General features: G+C 37.4%; 1 protein-coding gene across 7 annotated transcripts in view; it reads right to left on the bottom strand.

The window, feature by feature from the left end:
* PLCB1 (phospholipase C beta 1) overlaps window positions 1–19,427 on the bottom strand; it is a 662,592-nt gene that overhangs the window by 211,286 nt on the left and 431,879 nt on the right. For all 7 annotated transcript variants that reach the window (XM_064475872.1, XM_031434233.2, XM_031434231.2 and 4 more), the window contains exons 5-9: window positions 18,124–18,203; window positions 16,288–16,341; window positions 15,088–15,163; window positions 7,126–7,226; window positions 5,681–5,847 (exon numbers count right to left, since the gene is read on the bottom strand). In XM_064475872.1, the coding sequence (XP_064331942.1) occupies window positions 5,681–5,847; window positions 7,126–7,226; window positions 15,088–15,163; window positions 16,288–16,341; window positions 18,124–18,203 (478 nt within the window). The remainder of the gene's footprint in view (window positions 1–5,680; window positions 5,848–7,125; window positions 7,227–15,087; window positions 15,164–16,287; window positions 16,342–18,123; window positions 18,204–19,427) is intronic.

Genomic DNA, 19,427 nt, shown 5'->3' with positions numbered 1-19,427 from the left:
TTTCGTTAGTTCTGATGAACAAGAGTTTAGTGGGCAACAATTTATACATGCAACCTTCTCATCATGACAATTTACTTAATCCTCCCAGCAATTCTCTCAGGGAATACTTTCAAAGATGAGAAAAATCAGGGGGTGGGGCTGGTCCAGGAGATTAAACGCGTATCCTAAGATAAGGTAAGCAATGATGACCTGTTGATTTCTGACCCAGTTTTAGTGGGATCTGCTGTTTTTATCTGCCTGGTGACCATTTCACCTTTTTCTAGGTGGCACACCCCAGCTGAAATTTTAGGGAACCACCTCTCTCCCACTGTGAGTTTATGTGGTTTGGGTGGTGGACTCCTTCTTTGCTTTAGGGAGAATCATGTGACTGACGTCTGTCCAACTGGCACGTTCTGCCCTCCAGCTCACAGTGATCCCAGTTCAGGAGTGGCAGTGGGTGACTTAAGCCAGGTTCTAGTTTCTGGTACTTTTGATGGAACTATGACAAAAGGGAGTTTCTGTGTACTGAGGCTGGCAGGCCTAGAGCTGCTGGTGGCTTTCTTGTCACTTCAGGAGAGCCTGCCCAAGAATGACAGCCAGGACAGAGAACATGATGGGAGATGAAAGACAAGCCTTGATGGTGTCAGTGTGAGCCCCTGGATGTAGTCATGCCTAAAGTCATTAATACCTTCACTTTTTGCTTATATGAACCCTTCAATTCCTTTCTGTGCTTCAGCCTTTCAGTTTGGATTAAGTTTCTGTCATTTTTCAACTGAAGGAGTTCCAACCACTACTACCCATTGCAAGATTCTCAAGTCCAGGGTTCCCTCTAGCACACTCCTGGGGCTTCATGCTCTTGACAGTGATGATAGGAAATGTGGAGCCAGCTGGCACTCTCTGGAGTCATAAACCCCCCACCCCTGGGCTCTCTGTGTCCCTGGATCCATTGACAGCCTTAACTCCTACTCCCCTCTGCAGGACCCTCCGCACACCTGCGTTTCTGCAGGATACAAACATCTCTTGATGTGTGTTTACCCTAACAAAACTCATCATCCCAGGAGATAGCTGGGCTCACAATACCTTAGGCGGACAGGCCTCACATCCTGCCCTTATCAAAGCCATAAATCCTATCATTCAGAGAAGTCCCTGACAGGTCTGACAACCAATCAGGTGCCTGGGCACGAACTGACCATGCAGCCCCTCCTCCTTGTGTGCACAACCCCTCCTCCCAATAAAAGACCCTGCGCGGCCACCCTGGGCGCTCATGCAAACACTGCTTGCCTGTGTGGCCCGCTGTTGCCTATAGCAGTGGCCCTATTAAACCTTCCTAAAGTCTTCTCAGTCTCTGGTAATTCTTATCCCAACCCCCGTCACCAGCCCGCCACGTTATGCCCACAACACAATACAGTTCACTTGTATGAGCATGTTAAAAATAAAACAATACTGAATATACAATGGGGTTATTCCTACTGATGCAATCATTATTAGCTTAGGTCTATTCGGGGCAAAAATTCTTGCTCTATCTGAACTTCTATTTGCTTTGCTTAAAAACAAATCGCTTTGCTATTATTAATTATGAGTTCATTTCAACTCTTAAACTCTTAACACAGGGAGGACTGATCAAATACTAAAAGAGATTATGTAGTTTCATTTTTATGATTTAACTGCAGTGAAGCAAGGAAGCTTTGGTATACTATACCTTATAAAAAATCCAAGAGGAATAACTGATGATAAAAAAAGAAATGAACCTTGAAATATCGGCTAATATTATAATCTGTTATATTAATTCAACTGCTTAACAAATACTCATGAACACCTGCTCTTCACGGAAGAACAAAAGCTTGAAAAAACTCAACCATTTTCTTTTGGCTTGGCAGTTTATTTAAGGACAATTTGACTTTCTTTTACAGACATAGCTGTTGAATCTAGAGATCTGTAGCATGTGTTTAAGGCACCAATAGAATCATTTAACTTTTCATGCTAATTTTACTCACTGCCTTTCCTCTAAAGGGTTTAAATAATTCAAAAAAAAAAAAAAAAAAAACCAAAAAAACTCTAAAAGACATTAGTCTTCAAACTGACATCCCTGACCCTTTTGTTTGGAAGAGCCAGGGGTCACTGTGTGCCCCTGGTGTTAAGCATAGCTAGGCTTCAGTGCAAACAACATGGCCAGAAAGAAACATTTGTTGACCTGGGGCCACAGCATTTTTCAGTGTGTGATTTTAAATTGTAAAAAGCAGCCAAACTCCTATGAGAATAGTTTCTCGTGGAACGAGATTCCAACCCTGTGAAACCCAGACATGTGAACACTCGGCCTCAGACTGCACAGAGATCTTCTGATTATTTATTTTCCTTTTCTGTTGACTTGATTCTATTTCAAGACCAATCAAAAGAACTCAGAGATGAAGGAACTCAATCTTATGTGTGGGACTAAAAGCTTGAACTTACCATACGGCTCATGTTCTCATGTTTAGAAAGCATACGTCTACAAGTCAAAGAAAGTGGTACATTTAACAATACTCCAGATATTTTAAATATTACATTGTTGAACATTTTTTTTGCATGTGTGACTTACAGAATCAAGCTTAATGTATTTAGCCTTATCTCCTCCTCTCCCCAGAATCAGCCTCCTCCCTGTTGCAACACCACCACACCTCTGCTACAGACTTTTTTGAATCTAATACCTACATCTCCAGAAACAGAAATTCCAGCGCGGAAATACGGCTAACATACTAATGACACCAGATGCACGGAGCATCAAGTCTGTCATCTCTTCTGGGTTTTCGCTTCACACTTCCAGGTGCAGTGCTAGCAGTCAGCTCACCTATGCTCAGTGTTAGCAGTTAGGTTTTTGGCCACATTAGAAGATTTTTCATTTAATTTTAGATTACCTTTTGGGCAAAAATTATATAAGATGCATATAAAAACTAAATATTAACCTATGTAACTTTGTATATTGTTTATTTGTTTCACATCTATTTTAAAATATGTTTCTTGATATCAGAGAGTATATGTGTATTTGTGTTATTATGTATGTATATTATATATGTATCTTATTTCCATCACTTTATATTAAATATAGGCACGAGAGAAGTGTCTTTCTCAGATAAATGAGACTGAGTTTTGTTGTCAATTTAATTAATTCTTGGGCATATCTGAGTCAAGATGATAGTGTAATATTATGCAGCCGAAAGATGATAATTTAATATTAAACTTCCCTATTTATTTTCTTATGTGTCTATTGATCAAAACATATTAACGAGTTGACTAAAAGTGAAAAACTCTGCTTTCTCGAACAGCATCTTGGCATGAGATCTTAGGTCAGTCATTTAACCACAAAGCCTTGGTCTGCTTCTTTGCAAAATGATAATGTACATTATGAAAGTCACATTATAAATGAGAGCTAATTTTCTTGCACATCAGTCATCCTATTAGAGCTATATAACAAATACTTTCTTAAAACTGTACTTTGTTGGACACAAAATGGAGTTCCTGAAAAGATCTTAAAGTCAAATATCAAGTATTATGAACTGTAAAATCAAATAAAAACATGACTTTCATTTTGGGAAAAAAATATTTCAAACTCTTGGTTACTAAAGAACTGAGGTCTAACTTAACAATTTTTTATTCCTACAAATAAAGATTTCAAAATTGTTACTTTGGACTATGAAACAACAGTTCATAGAATAAAACAATTCTCTCTAATCTTCTCTGTTCACGTAAACAGAGCCAAAGTAGCAAACAAAATAACTTGGTGTGAGACATCTCAAGTTCATCTTCTTACTGGAGTTCTAGGGTTGAGAAATGAACACGGTGATTTAAAAAAATCACATAGGACTGACACAGAGGCTTCATGATCAGTATCATATCAAACTGTAGAAAACTAAATTAAGTTGCTATATTAAATATACCTGAATTTTGTGCATTGGTGGTGATTACAGAAGTCATACCTAGTACAGTTACAAGATGGCACTGAATACCCTTGCAAATGCCAAGTGATAGTGTCATAATTTCCATGAGAATCAAAATTGGTTCTTCCAAGATGATGGAGTTTTACAATAACCTACTGTAATATTTTCCTTTGTATCTTCTACTTTGTCCTCATCAGCAGAGTGTGATGTACCGGGGGCATCACACAGCAGAGGAAGCATGGACCATTAGCAGTGTGGTGTGAAGGGAGGAGAAAAGGGTGGAGCTTAGGTTTTGAAGTGCCTCATTGGTTTCACAAAAGCTTTTTGTTTTCCTGAAGTTCTAAGCAAACTGTTTTCAGAAGTCTTGTTGGATTTGGTAAAACACAGTGTTAATTTTTGGTGGATTTCAGAAGGAAACTGTCAAGCTATCTGGGCAAAATCTCCAAGGAGTTGCTCCCTGCTTAACGGTAAGGAGAAATCCTATCTCTGAGGCACCAGGGAAAAAAGGGAGTCAGCTCTGAGGAGGCTGGAGGGACAGGCCTGGCAACACCAATGTGTACCAATGTGTATTGGGTCAGTTTCCTTTGACCTTGGCAACAATAAGAATGATGACCACAACACAGACAAAGTGCGTGATGAAGAAACTAAAACTAAAACTAAAATATGAAAAATAATAGAACCAAAACCTAAAAAAAATTCATCTATAAATTCCCAAATAATAACAGTAATAGCAATAATAATCTTAAGGATAAGATTCCACTTTGATACTTAATACTTTCATTTCTCATTTAGAGGACCAGCTGCAGGAAAATACAATAGAATAAAAAATTTTAAGCTACTGTTATGATAACCATTCTTATTAATGATCATAAGCTTGCTAGAGCTATTTGTTATAAATTGCCTACATATTAACATGCAATTTATTTCTTCTTAATCGTTGGTTAATTGCCCTTTATCTCCTCCCTATGGAATTTCTAGGCAATTTACAATAACATCGGTGTTAACACACTCATTTTCTCTGTGAAGGTATTTCAATCCAGATGAAACTTAGTCTTAGTGGTAAAGGAACAGCTTTTTGACCCTGTTCGAAGACAATGATGCCACATAAAATTGAAAACTCCCAGCAATTAAATCTTCATGATCTCATTTTGGCATGTCATTTCTCCAGAACCAGAACTATGAATATCTCACTAACTTCCAGGGAACTTAGTGCTGTCCCTCTGATATCAATTTTTAGACATGATTTTTTTCTACAAACACTGACTTTTTTTCTAAAAAGGCCGAAGTTTATAATATTTTTTTTCAAGTTGAAAAGTTCATCAATAGTGCAAACTAGAATAAGCTAAGGGTTTAATGGACTGAATATTCTCTTTAAGTTTAGAGATTTAGAAAAAGCTGTGGGTCATGTCACAGAACTAGAAATAGACCCAAAAGGGCAACCTTTAAGATAGTGAATTTCCTGTCTGAAAAAAGATGCATTCAGTCACTGGGTAAATTAAAAACAAAACAAATGATTAGACAAACAAGATAAATAATTAGATTTAAAAAGCTATGTTACACCCATACGTACACATAACAACAGCAAAAACATAACATACTAAACAAAGTTTAAAAAAAAAAATCTGTTGGTTAAGCCACCAGTGATTTAAGTTAGAAAGAAAAGCAGGCATACAAATATGGGCAACTGCCTTAAACAATCCTTGACGTCCCTTAACTATCAGGGGTGGCCCATTCACAATTAGAAACAAGAGCTTCCCTCTGGTGTGGGACGAGGTGGACTGACCACTGACCTTTTCTGGCGAGGCTGTTATTGGGTTCATACTTCTCAATCAACACTTGGACTTGCTCTTGCTTTAAAGGTGGGTAAAGTATCTCATTTAGCCGGGGATCTCGCTGCTTAAGGTTGATAAAATCCATCATCTGATCAACCGTAAGGTATGGTTTGCTTTTGGCACCACTAAAAACAATGAAAACCCAAGAAATTAGAATGTTTGTCCACCAAGTCTCATTCATATATTTGCGTTTGGCTACACGGAAACAAAATTCTGCTATACCGGGCACAAGTGTGTAACTGAAACTCCTATCTTGCCCTAAAAATATTGTCCATTACAACTGCCCTGTCTCCATGGGATACAAACATCTTTTGCAGTCACTGCCATTGATCTCAATGCCCTTGAACCAAACCAAATGCATACGAAAATCACAGTAGGAAAACACTGCATCTTGTGTGCAAAGATGCACCACCACTCTTAAGTGGAACACAGAGGTACAGACTGTTTTTTTTCTGATTAGTCAAAACACTATGCTTCTAGTTTAGTTATCAAATTCTCAAATTCCACTTAATCATCTAAAGATGTATTTATCACTCATTACTAAAAAATAAACTATATGTTTGGGTACATTTTTTTCTTTTCATTAAAATTATGCTTTAACAGGAGTCTGCAATGTAGGGTGATTTAAACTTGCCATTTCAATCCTGTTGACAACCAAAGACAAGTTCAATGGTACAAATATTGCAGATGTTCAATAACTAGTTGATGACAATCCACGTGGCCAAGTGAGTATATCCGATGTCACTCTCAGCAGCACTGTTTGCTTGTCTTTCATATGAAGGAATCTTTATTCAGCTTATCAATTATGGATTGATCTTTCATCATGTAGATTTTAGTATATCAAGAAAGGTACATGGCTACTTCCCGATATTTGCCTTGGTGTTTTCATTAGTTTATTTTCTTTTCTTTTTTTTTTTTCATTTATTTGGAAAAAAAAATTATTGCCCATATAACTTCTAACATAAAAGCAAATAATTTTCAGTTGGGAGGGTTCTCAGTAATCCAAACTTCTCCTTTCATTAATGAAAAGCGGAGAGGTAAAATGGTTCAGAGGGGTCTTGGTTCAGCCTTCTCTCTGCAACATGAGTCTATCTTCACTAAGTAAGCCCAGGTGTCTCTTTGTTCTAGACACAATCTTCAAATCACACAGAGCCCCCTGAAGATGCTAAAACAACTGCACCCTGCAACAAATCATAGCAGACTTCAATCATTAAAAGCAATGGCTGCACCTCAGGGGGAGGGATGTGTGATTGTCCCCAGCCAATTATACAGAAGCACTGCTGCTATTCATCATGTGCAAAGAGGTTTTTCCATCTCCCTTTACTGTTCGAAATCCTGCCCTAGCCACCCTGAGTGGCCACAGTACAAGCTGGAACAAGTGGGTTAAAAATGTGTTCTCTTACAATTCGGAAAAGATGTTATCAATTTCAGGTCGAGGACACAGGTTGTTCAGGAAAACTCTGTACACTTCTGGAGTGAAATCTTCTTGAGGTATCGAATCATTCTGGGGAATAAAACAAGACGGTAAATTACCTTCTTCTTCACTATCTTCCTCCCTCCTTATTTTTCTCTCTTTCTTCTTTCCTCCTCCCTCTTTCCTCCCTCTTTTCTTTCTTCTAGAAGGTCACAGTAAACATTCAGAAGACCTCTATGAGGCCAGCTGTAGAGTTCACTTGGACACTGGCGTGGAGGTATCAAAAGCCTTATTTTCTGTTGCTTTTTCATTATATTTTAAGCGTAAGAGGTTTTTTTTTCCCTCTAAAGGGATGTTAAGGCAATTTCTTAAGTACATTTACTAAAGTAAATTAGACCTAGTGAAAACAGGGACTGTTTGGCAGATTTTTTTTTTTTTAGGTTGCTTTTTTGTGTGACTTTACTCTCATTTTTAATTGTAATAAAATAGACATAATGTAAATAGACCATTTTTAAGTATACGAATCAGCAGCATGAAGAACATTCAAATCATTCATGTGTTTATGTGACTTCAGAATGTTTTTTTTTAAAGAAGCTGGAGAAAGATATTTTCAAAATGAAAACATAAATTCCAATTTTGTATCTTTTTTTTTCAAGCAATGTTCCTTCTGGTTTAAATAATCTGAAAAATTGCAAAACACTTTTCTTAAATAGGATATCAGTTATGATTGTCACTGACTCCTCTTGGTCCTATTGTTTGGGAAGCAAGTCACTGATACAAAAAGTAACTTCTATGGCTTGTTTTTCTGTTTATTCGGGCTGCTATGGAAACCGGAAGCATGTATTCAAGCCTTTTGTTAACAGGAAGGACATTCTTCATCCCGTTTTTCCCATTTCAGGTATGTGTTTATATGATTATTTTTATTTTCAAGCCCTTAAACCAAAGAGAACACCCTTCCTTTTACCATATTCAAAGGTTTTAAAAATGTACCATTATAGAAATATCTAAAAAATATTGTCTGAAACTGTACACTGTTTGCTAGCAGATAAGAAACCTTAGTTCATCACTTGGCAAACAGCAGGAGTCCCAGATTTGTGGAATGAACAAATAAAATAATATTTTCTTTGCTAAATCAATTTAGAAAGCAAGAAAAAACACCTCTATTTTGCAAAACAGATTTTTGAGACAACCAAATAGTATCTGTATCATGTATCTACAGCAAGATGCAGCATGTCATTAAACTTTGTTACCTAAACACCGACTTTGAAATCATGAGCACAAGTGGCCAAATCCAAGAACAATGGGAACTTCCCATGAATTGTTTCATGGTGTTTTGCCACTCATAAAATGGGGACGAGCATCACCTGTAAACAAGTTCCCCAAATTCCATTTAATTCACAAAATGAAAGAAATCCTTTCGGCTGGAGAATGCACATTGTTTTAGTGCTACCCTCACTCTGAGTTAGACACCCATGTCTCTCTTAAGTAGTTTGGAAAATAGCCTGAAATGAGCCTCTCTAGCCTCCTCTTTGGCTGAGAGATACAGGGAAGAGAGATTTAAAAATAAATCTCAAGAAAATACTTCGTGGCTCTGTTGGCCAACTCAAGCATCAGGCACCACTGGAGTTTATGAACCCCAAATGTGTTCTCCCATCCTCCCTATTTAGTTACTATTTAGAGCTCACTCCACTCCCCATCTCCCCTCCAGCCTCACTCAGGAGGCACATAAACAGATTTTACCTAAGGATATCAATCATTGTCTTTGTTCTCTTACTGACCTCTTTTTTTCTCCCTTCTTATCTGAGCTTAAAATCTCTTCCTCCTAGACCGAGCTTTATCTTCCATTCTGTGCTACCATCACACCATGCTTGTCTCGTATTTCAATACTTATTTAACTGTATTGTGCTCCTAGCTGCACAGTTCCCTGTATTACTTATTAACCTGCAGATCGACACAAGCTAGGCCTTGTGTGTTGCTTGTTAACTGCTCAATCTCTGTAACATATAGCAAGCCCACAATAAATATTATTCAGTGAGTAAGAGTAATTTTTGAAAAAAATGGAAGCAAGTATGCTTCCCATAGAATATCAGATTCAAGGAAAGTCATCTACATAAGATACTATACACGTAATTTCATAGGATAATATACTTTACTAAAACTCTAACCATTTTTTTATTTACTAGCTATGAATTAGAACTTCCTACTACAACCAACTGAATGGGAGAAAATATTTACAAATGATATGACCAATAAGGGGTTAATATCCAACATAGATAAACAGCTCATACAACTCAACATCAAAAAAACAAATAACCCAATTTTAAATGGGCAGAGGAACTGAATAGACATTTTTCTAAAAAGGAAATGCACATGGCCAATAGGCACATGAAAAGATGATCAACATTAATCACCAAGGAAATGCAGATCAAAACCATGAGATATCATCTCACACCTGTCAAAACTACTATCATCAAAAAGAACACACGTAACAAATGTTGGCGAGGATGTGGGAAAAAGGCAACCCTTGTACACTGTTAGTGGGAATAAAAATTGGTGCGGCCACTGTGGAAAACAGTATGGAGGTTTCTCAAAAAACTAAAACTAGAACTACCAGCAATTCCACTCCTGGGTATATATCTGAAAAATAAACAAAAACAAAAACACCAATTTGAAAAGATACATGCACCCCAATGTTCACAGAAGCATTATTTAAATTGCCAAGATGTGGAAGCAAACTAAATGTCCATCGACAGATGAATAAATAAAGAAGCTGTGGAATGAATACACACACACACACACACACACACACATACACACACAGAGGAATACTACTCAGCCATAAAGAAGAAAAATGTTGCCATTTGCAGCAACATGGATGCGCTTGGAGGGCATTAAGCTAAATGAAATAAGTCAGACAGAGAAAGATAAATACTATATGTTATCACTTATATATGGAATCTAAAAAATACAACAAACTTGTGAATATAACAAAAAAGAAGCAGACTCATGGATACAGATAACAAACTAGTGGCTGCCAGTGGCAGGGAGGGGAATATAAAAATTTTATAATAGCTGTATATTGAAAGTAACCTTTATAATTTCTACAAATTCTTATAAAATGAAGTAAAATTTAAAAGTTTTGAAATTGAAAAAAAAAAAGAACTTCCTATTAAAGAGGACAAATTGATGAGACAATCTGAATAAACACAGTGTTATTTTCATTACCAGTTGGATGCTAGCACATAGAAAATGGAAAATATTTCAACACAGCTTTATTTTTCTCTTACCCAATTTGTCCAAAGAGGACACCCTTTGGGGGTCAGTGGGTGAAAATGGAAGAAAAAATACTTTTGAGAAATAAGTTAAAACAAGCATCACTGAAAGCTAAAATGAAGGAGTGTGTGGGAGACATATAGGGAAAAGCCATGAGCAATTACTAGGTCCTTACGTTTTAAGTAGGACTAAAATCAAAAAGCTCATTCACATATTTTCTTTTCCTGAATCTCATGATTTGATGAAGTGGATAGAACTGATTCATTTTGTCGTGTTTGAGTAGGAGGAAGCCCAGGGTCAGATACTCTTAACGATCATGTTCCCAATGTTCAAATACTCCTCTGTGAACCATTCCTAACCAATCCAGGTATGGGTGACACATTCTTCTTTTGTGTGTACAATCCAACTTTATATACTTTCCTTAGAGCATCCATCACACAGTGTTTCCTTTTTTTTTTTTTTTTTGTACTTCTGATGGTCTACTAGACTGTGTGTTTCTGAGTAAAATGACTATGTCTTATTTAATTCTCCATTCTAATTCCCCAGACTGATGCCCGGAATATAATATACACCAAGTCAGTGTTAGGTGAACACACAGTACGGGACCAGGCCGTAGGTCTTCAGGTCATGGTTCACCACATCTTGCCTCCAATACAAGACAGACTGTCAGTGATTATCTGTCGCCATTGCTACTGACATTTTTTGGAGGGACAACTAAGAAGGCCAATACAGTCTAAATCATGCTCATTTATTCCAGAAACTATAAAGAATTTCCAAACTTTAAAAATGAAGTTGCTTCAATTCTATGCTTGGATACAAAGAATCTCAAAAGGGAAAAGATTTTAAAAAACTGGTGGCATTTGCTTTTCCAGATTCCATAGACTTGGTTATGATGTATTCAATATGGCAAATTAAAAAGAAAAAATAAAAAATAACTCTCACATATATATGCAAATACTGAGAGGATACAAATACTGAGAGGACAATAATAATATTTATTGAGCACCTACTGTATGCCAAGCATATGATTCTATGAGCTTTACATGAATGTTTTCATTTAAGCCCATGTCAGCTCCATGAGGTTGGCACGGTTAGTGACCCCTTTTAGAGAGGGAGATGGGAGGTTACAAAACCTGTCTGAGGTCTCAAGTTGAGGGGTGGGGTAGTTTGCTGTGTTTTGGATCGAGGTCATTTGATTCCATAACTCACACTGTAATCCAGAAAACTAAATTTCACATTCGTTTTAGGATATGGTTTGTATTTTCTCCTTTGTACATTTGTAGGCTTTGAAAAATAATTCCATAATAAACAGGTATTTAACATTCAGAAACATGTTATTCAAAAACATATTAATTTAATTCAGTGGACTCAAATGAATAAAGAGTTCACATATTTTATCTTGACAAATCAATGCAGTATTTCCCAGTAAATTCATGGTTTCAACCTATTCTCAATATTTTTGTTTTAAAGCTATAAATCAAAAGTTGAGTTAGCCAGAGAGTACATGAAATAACTACAAGTAAACCACTGATAGGGAACCGAAGACTTAATGTGGTTCTAAAATGGAATTTTGATATTAGTGACCTGAGAATCAGAGCTGAATAAATAACTGTATTTCTGCTTTGCATTCTGGGGATACGGCATAGGAGAAAGGAAGCGTATTACAGTTATCTAGGGGGAAGTTCTTTTGTGAATTTTATTCATAGTATTCTCTAGTAAAATTTATGGTATTCTTTAAATCCAAAATAATCTGTTTTCTTTGGTACTACATGCATCTTGATAACTACTGTAAAGATTACTATTTAAAACAAACACATGGATTTATTCCTGTCTTCTTTGTTACGAGGCTGGTGCTATGCCGAGACTAATACAATTCCTAATGTCACTGAGTTGTTTTTTTTTTTTTCAAGTTAATAAGCTTGAATCAAAGGGAATTTGGTCCAAGTAAACTGTTTTCTGTTCTCAGAATGTTTGTGGATAAAGTGGTAGCTTTCTGAACATGGAAAGTTCTTCAAAGTTCTCACTGGGAAATACATTTGGATTATTAATAGAAGACAGTAAATGCTATGTCTCTCTTTTTAGACCCAGTGCTGCTTTTTAACAATTAAGGCAACTTTGGCAAGCAACTGAAATCTCTTAAAGAGTATCCCTTTAAAGAATGTGTTATTTCAATGGATCCTGTCGGTCAGGATACAAGTTCAAGTGCATTAATTATCCCTAACAATGTGCACAAAGATAATGTTTAAAAAATCTCAACAGGATATCCACTGTGTTTCTGGTAACATATCTATTTACAGAACACAATTAAATCTAGTTTGAACAACCCCTGGCTATATGAGGCTCCCAGATAAGTGCTATCTACCATTTATGTAGCCTCCTCTTCTGCGGAGTGTTTAAAACACCTCTTGTCAGTATATCCAGAATCTATTTTTCTCTAATTAGTGGATCTTTTCTAGAGCTACTGTTCTGTAGTTATAAAATTACAACAACATAGTTTAAAACATAGTCAGTTCAAGGAAACATTTATTTCTTAGCTCTGAAACTGTCTTTGGATTTTTAGATCTTTTTACGCCATTCCAATTCTGCCAATCCTCCAAGTAAAGTCTACTTTATTATAAATAATGAGCTTTCAAAACTTTATGATTGAGGTTGATTATATTTCTTTAAAAAAAAAATCTCCAATTTGTTTTCAGAAAATTGTCATAACATTTAATTTACTAAAAATACTTTTTTTCAGTTTAAACATAACTCCTGTAATTTGAATCTCATTTTCCTTTTAAAATGTCTCCTGTTGACATTGGCCTGAAAGTGTGAACCTGTAATAGACATAGCAGACTGTAAAACACTCAATTTATAGTTATTGACTGAATTGTCAGAATCCAATTGTTTAGAAAATTGCAATTTACAGAGAACTGATTTATGGATTTGATTTTGTACTCAGCTTCATTTTTCTATTCCTTCTTTCCCTGAGCTAGATTTACAAGAATAAGTTAACATTTTTTATCATTTTTTATTCACAAGATGTTTTCCAGTAAAGGTAAAATCAGAGGCAACTGTAGAGGAAAACAATTCTTCGCACGTCTTTTTAAATTCATGTCTCACGCTTTCTTTTCAAGCTTAAATGCAGTGGTCCTTTTTTCAGTTACTCAAATCGGTAATTTCTTTCCAGCCTCAGGGTTTTGCACACTTTGTTTTCTTTTTCTGGAATGAAGGTCCCTTATTGTCGATGGCAGGGCTCCATTCCTTCAGTTCATGGCGTCCCCCCCCCCATTGACAATGTGTCGGTCATGTGTTTGGTTAGCATCCCAGAGACTCTACCGTCCTAGAATTCAGGGATTGCATTTTGTTCACTTCTATATTCTCAGTGCCGGGGGGCATGTAGTAAGAACTCACGAAATATTTGTTGAGTCAACGACAAAACCTTAACGGTTAATGTCTTTCCTACTCCAGAGCATCAAAGCAAAGAGCAATAATGAGCAAGTCAGATCATTGTCTTTGGCTTATTAAAGCTAAAGGTAAAACGTTTGGGGAGCCTTTCCACAGCTCTGCCCGGTGCCTACAGCACCAGCCACTTTCCCCACAGACAGCAAGAAACCGATAGTGGAGAGACACCCTTTTTTATTTTACTTTTCCTTTTCTGGTGCCTACCAAGGTCGTTAATAAATTTCATCTCTTTGAAAAATATTTACAAGAAGCACTGGCTGATACAATTGATGCAACAGCCCTCAACACTCTTCATAACTTAATCGTGAGTTTCAGAATGGCTTCTCAACTTCACTCACGTTTCAAGAGGCTCAGAGGTTCTTCTTTGGGTTTAAGTATTATTCTTGCTTAGTTGTTGCTTAAATACTAGGATGAAAATGATTTGTAGTAGAAAGGAGAGGTCTGCATATAGCACAAGAAAAAAGTTTTATGCAATAGACCCATTTACCCAAGAAACAATGGTACTAGATCATTTTAGAGTCAGGTATGTAGAAAGGCACTGAAATAAAGGCAAATTACTTTATTCTAGGTAGTTAATGTATATCGAGTGCCTCGAACGCATCGGGCATAAAAAAATCAAAGCATGTTACATGCTGGTCCTCTCACCTACTTGCAGCTTCCAAACTGTCTTGATCCTGCACCCTTCTCAGCAAAAGCTTTTTGAGCACTATATGTAAATATATTTATTTATAATATGTAAATACATTTATTTATAATATGTAAATACATTTATTTATAAGGATGTACTACCATTCTAATTGCTGATTAACTCATAAATCTTAAACTTAGACATTGAAGAAAGGTGGAATAAGATGAAATTAATATTTTAAAATCTTCCTAATCATAATCCATCATCACTAGCTAATATCTCAAGGAACATCAAGAAAGGATTTACTATTAATGAGAAGTTTAAATTCTTGATAACATTAATATTTGGGGGGCCAATATTTTTTATATTAGATAGTTATTTTTTTTAATAAAGAGCAAAGTTCTTTCTAACTGAAAATATTGGGGTTATGGGAGTAAAAGAAAATATAATTACAGTGAACCCCCTCATATACTATAAATATTAACAAATAAGTCCTATGGACGTCTTAATTTAAAAATGTTTGGGTAATATGGAGGCAACTTATGTTTTAGTATGATCATTCAGGACTATTTAGTGGTGCTAGTTTTAGGAAGGCAACATGCTCACCCTTGAAGATGGAAGACTACAAGCCTCTAATGCAGTTTCGACTCGCTTCCGGTCTGCTGAGAACAAGCGGTATATGCTGTGAAGGGAAAACACAAGGCGTGAGCCACGTCTGAAAGGCACGTGACCGCACTTGCAGATGCCGCCAGCAGAAACTTGCCATTGGATCAAACCCCATTATCATTCACCTTTGAAGAATTAAAAGATACTGATTGTTCCAGCATCATTATATTTATTCAGAGAGATCTGTGCGTTTGAAAAATCAAAGTGTCTGATATAAAATCAATATTTTGAGACAATGGTGATGGTCCAATTAAAACACTTTGCACTCAGTAACCTCCTGTATTAAGCACTAAAATAAACATCCTTGACAACTCTGTCCCCTTGATGCAACCCACCACTCTCAAGGTGTATGTTGTTAATATTATCAAGAACAAGCCATTAATTGATGGTATTGCTATCAACTGTTTAACATTTTTATGAGCAGAAGCCCACTTGTAGGTAGTAAGTCAAAAGGTAGAGGTTTGTGGTGGAATACAGTCTAGAGATGTGCTTTCTCTGGTCAGTAATTTGGTTTTAAAAAATATAATTTAAGTATTGGACAATTTAATATAATAATTTGGGTTTATGAATTCTATTGAAACATTAGGAAATCTAGTGTCCAGAGTCCACCAGTCCCACGGGGAATATAGTGGAGTTGAGTTGTCCTTGTCTCCGCTGGATGGGTTTTCACTCTCCAGTTTTTCCTTCCTGCTCCTGGCCTGCCTCATCATGTATGTTCCTTGCCTGGCTTCTGTTGACATCTGAGTTTGCCATCCCTGCTTCAAGGCTAGTTTATCTTGGTAGATGGAGGCACTGAGGCTGCCCAATTTCCATTCCTAAAATAGATCTGAGTCTCAGATGATCCTCTGGGTTGAGCAGCAAGGTTCCTCCTACCCTGACCACCTCCTTCCTGCTTTGGTGTTTCTTGAAGGTGCTGCCACAGGAAAGGGGGAGGCCCGAGGAAATCTCTATGAGAAAACCAGCTACACTGATGTGCACGAGGGCTGTGTGGGAGGATGGGGTTACCACGCATTTCCATGCTCCCACTTGGACCAGCAGAGAAACAAAACAGAGTCATGGCATGGATTCAAACCTTTGAGATATGGAAAAAAAAAAAAAAAAAAAAAAAGAAGAAGAATGGGAAATGCTCTCGTGGCTTACTTTTTGAGAGGAATGCGTCCTTCCGGAGTGACTTGCAGCTTCAGTTTAGTATAGCTGTTGGAAAAGCAGAAAACAAGTGCTTAATTTTTTCAAAAGCTTTTTATTGAAGAATAAAATGCACAGAAAAGGGCTCCTGCATATGGACAGTTCGCTGAATCTTCACAAATCATCCAAGTTCCTGCAATCAGCACTCAGATTAAAAGAAAGAATATTATCACTTAAGTAGCATCCTGGCAGCCCCTCTCACGCCCCCATCCCAGAGCCTACCTATCCCCCAAGAGGGAACAATTATCCTGACTTTAAACAACTCGGATTATTTTTGCACTTTCCAAAATGGAATCACATTCTTTTTTGCATCTGGCTTCTCTCATTCAATATTACACTTTTGAGATCCATCCATAGTTTTGCTTTCATGGTAGATCTTCCACTCTCTAAGGTGTTGCTATATAGTATTCCATTGTGTGAGTATACAACTGCATTTATCTTGTCAGTTGCTTCTGGACTTGTGGGTACACAGAAGTTCCAAGCGAGCTTATAATCTCTGTTGACGGGTGTGTGAATTCAGACTACCAACTGGGGCTTGACACAGCAAGCCCGTACCTAGGTGGCAGCTGCACCAGAAATGCTTACAGTGTGTTCACCAAAAGGTGTGTCTTAGAATGTCCATAGCAGCAATTCACAGGGAGACACCTATTGGAAATGGACGTTTGCAATAGATCCGATTAGCCAACTGGATGCTTCACTGTTTCAGGTAAAACATTTATCTCTGTGTCACCTTCCGCCAACGTTGTATGGCACAACAGATGTTCTAGAAATGTCTGTTAGGTGAAAGATGGTAAGATCAAAGGCAGTTTTAAAAAAAAAGAGGAATAAAGGAAAGGAGAGTGGGGAGACATGGAGAAGGAGTTCTTAAGGTGACAAAGTAAGGAAATGGGACGATCACACGAAAGAGCATTTAAGTGAAGCTCTGTAATCAACTGACTAACAGTAGAAAGGAATTCATTGAAGAGTATGAAAGAATTGTGGGCTGAAGTCTTCGGTCTGGAATGATGGGTATGTCTTACAGAAGAAGAGGGAAGAGAAAGGTTATTAAATCAAACAGAGGACCACCTAGTAATGTTTCCACTTGTGGTTTTGATTTCAAGGCTTCTCAACCTCCTGGATTACCCACAGTTTCCAAAGTGAACACAACCAGCTTTGCTAGCTGCTCATCTGGCAGAAATCATTATTTTCCTTGGTCACACAAATTTCAGAAAGACTGTGTAATTCCAGAGCGATCGGGTCATCCTGTTTTGCTTTCTTTCCTTTTCCTTCCCATTCTGCTCTTTCCTCTACGTCCTCTTTCTCTTTTTCTCACTAACACTTGCTGTGATTGTCTGTCCAAGCAGAAATCAGGACATCAGCCTATTGATTTAAGTACCATCTGTCAGAGATCTTAGACTCCAGAGAGTTGAGTCCCGTATGTTGCTCATTCTCTTCCTCAGATTAATAATTGATACAACACAGGCAGATGTAGGGCTGAAGGCTCTCTGAAATTAATAATTTGGGGTTCTGAGCACAGCTGCCAGGACTTGGAAGTATCTCCTTACTGTGTGTCAAAGGCATTGACATTCAGGGGAGTAACACACATTGTGCAGCTCGGAGGAAAGCGCGATCTTTCTTGGAAGACGTCCAGCTCCAAACAGTGGACGTATCAGTTCTCTAACAAGTCCCAAAGGGAAATTTATGTTTATCAATGTGAGAAGCCAGTGCAGCATAAACAAAGGACTCACAAAGGAGAAAGGAAACTGACTCAGATGAAGCAACACCCTTAGCAATAAAATTAGAGCTACTTACGCTTTTTCCAGAAATGCGTCCCTGGACATGTTCTGGGCCAGCAGGTTTGTTGCCAAACTGAAAACCTCATTTGTCCATTCCTGAAAAAATGTAAATCACACTTTCATTAGCTTAAATACTGCACAGTCTTTAGACTCATATTTTTAGTGAGACTACTAAGAGGACAAATTAGTTCAATTTGTATGCCTGAGGGTTTTTTCCTTTTTTTTTTTCTGTAAAAATGACATAATTAAATTCAAACCCCTGAGTGACTTACTCCTTTCCTAAGGAAATGTCTTTATTCATAAACAAAATTTTATCTGCTTTTTAAAATCCCTACAGATAGAGAACTGGTATGTCACCTTTAATAACCAAGTACTTTTTTTTTAAACCATTTTTCTTGCATTACAAACAGATAAGAGTTTAAAATATAGTCAAATGTATTTTCAACACACCTGCAAATAGTGTCTTTCTCTTTTACTACTCAAGCCAAAGCAGCTATACCAGGCGATCTTTAAATGTTAATTACAGTTCTGGAAGCTCTCTAAACCAGCTACAGTCACATCATACAATATCCAGGACTGTCCCTCCCTTGACAGCTCTGTCAAGCCCTCACTACTCTCCTAATCTCCATTCCTACCTCACACCATTCACTACTGATCTCTCTTGTCTTCCAAGAAAATGGAAAACAGCAAACCTTTAAGCAAAGTTGAGGTTCCATTCTGGGTGATTTTGAAGGCACAGTTAACGTTCTGATGGCCAACCCCACCCCCTAAAAAAAATTCTTTAAGAGAAAATGGCATGAGAGCTAAGTTGTGTAATCATCTGATGAAGTTGGCTTGGCTCTCTCCTCAGTGAAATCATGTTTTTTAGTTCAACAGCTTTTCCACTTTGTTTTGTTATTTCTACCGCAGTTTCATTGTGTTGTGTTTTGCCTCCTGATTTAAGGCACTGATAATATGCCATCATGCAATATATTTGAGGTAGAACTTGGGGTAGAGAGTGAACGGAGGGGAGGAGGCCACTCTAAGCAGAGAAAACTACTGGGAAAAGAACCAGAGGTAAGCATGCATGGCGGGACTTAGAGGGAAGGGGGGTGGCCTAATAGGAACCAGAAGAGGGGAAGTTGCAACATCAACAAAAAAAAGGAGTAGAGCTGAGGGGAGAGTATGGAAAGCTGAATGTCTGTCCAGTTTCCTGGATAAAAATTAGCAAAAAATATAGTATCACTGAAGGCCTTTCTTTTAAAGGGTGAGAGGTAGCAGAACCAGGGCTAGACGGGGCGTTAAGGAGGTTATTTGGCAGCCACGTGGAGGATAGATTTG

This window comes from Camelus dromedarius, chromosome 18 (assembly GCF_036321535.1).
Source record: "Camelus dromedarius isolate mCamDro1 chromosome 18, mCamDro1.pat, whole genome shotgun sequence".
In the NCBI taxonomy this organism is placed as follows: Eukaryota; Metazoa; Chordata; class Mammalia; order Artiodactyla; family Camelidae; genus Camelus; species Camelus dromedarius.
This window is presented reverse-complemented; position numbering and strand designations above follow the sequence as displayed.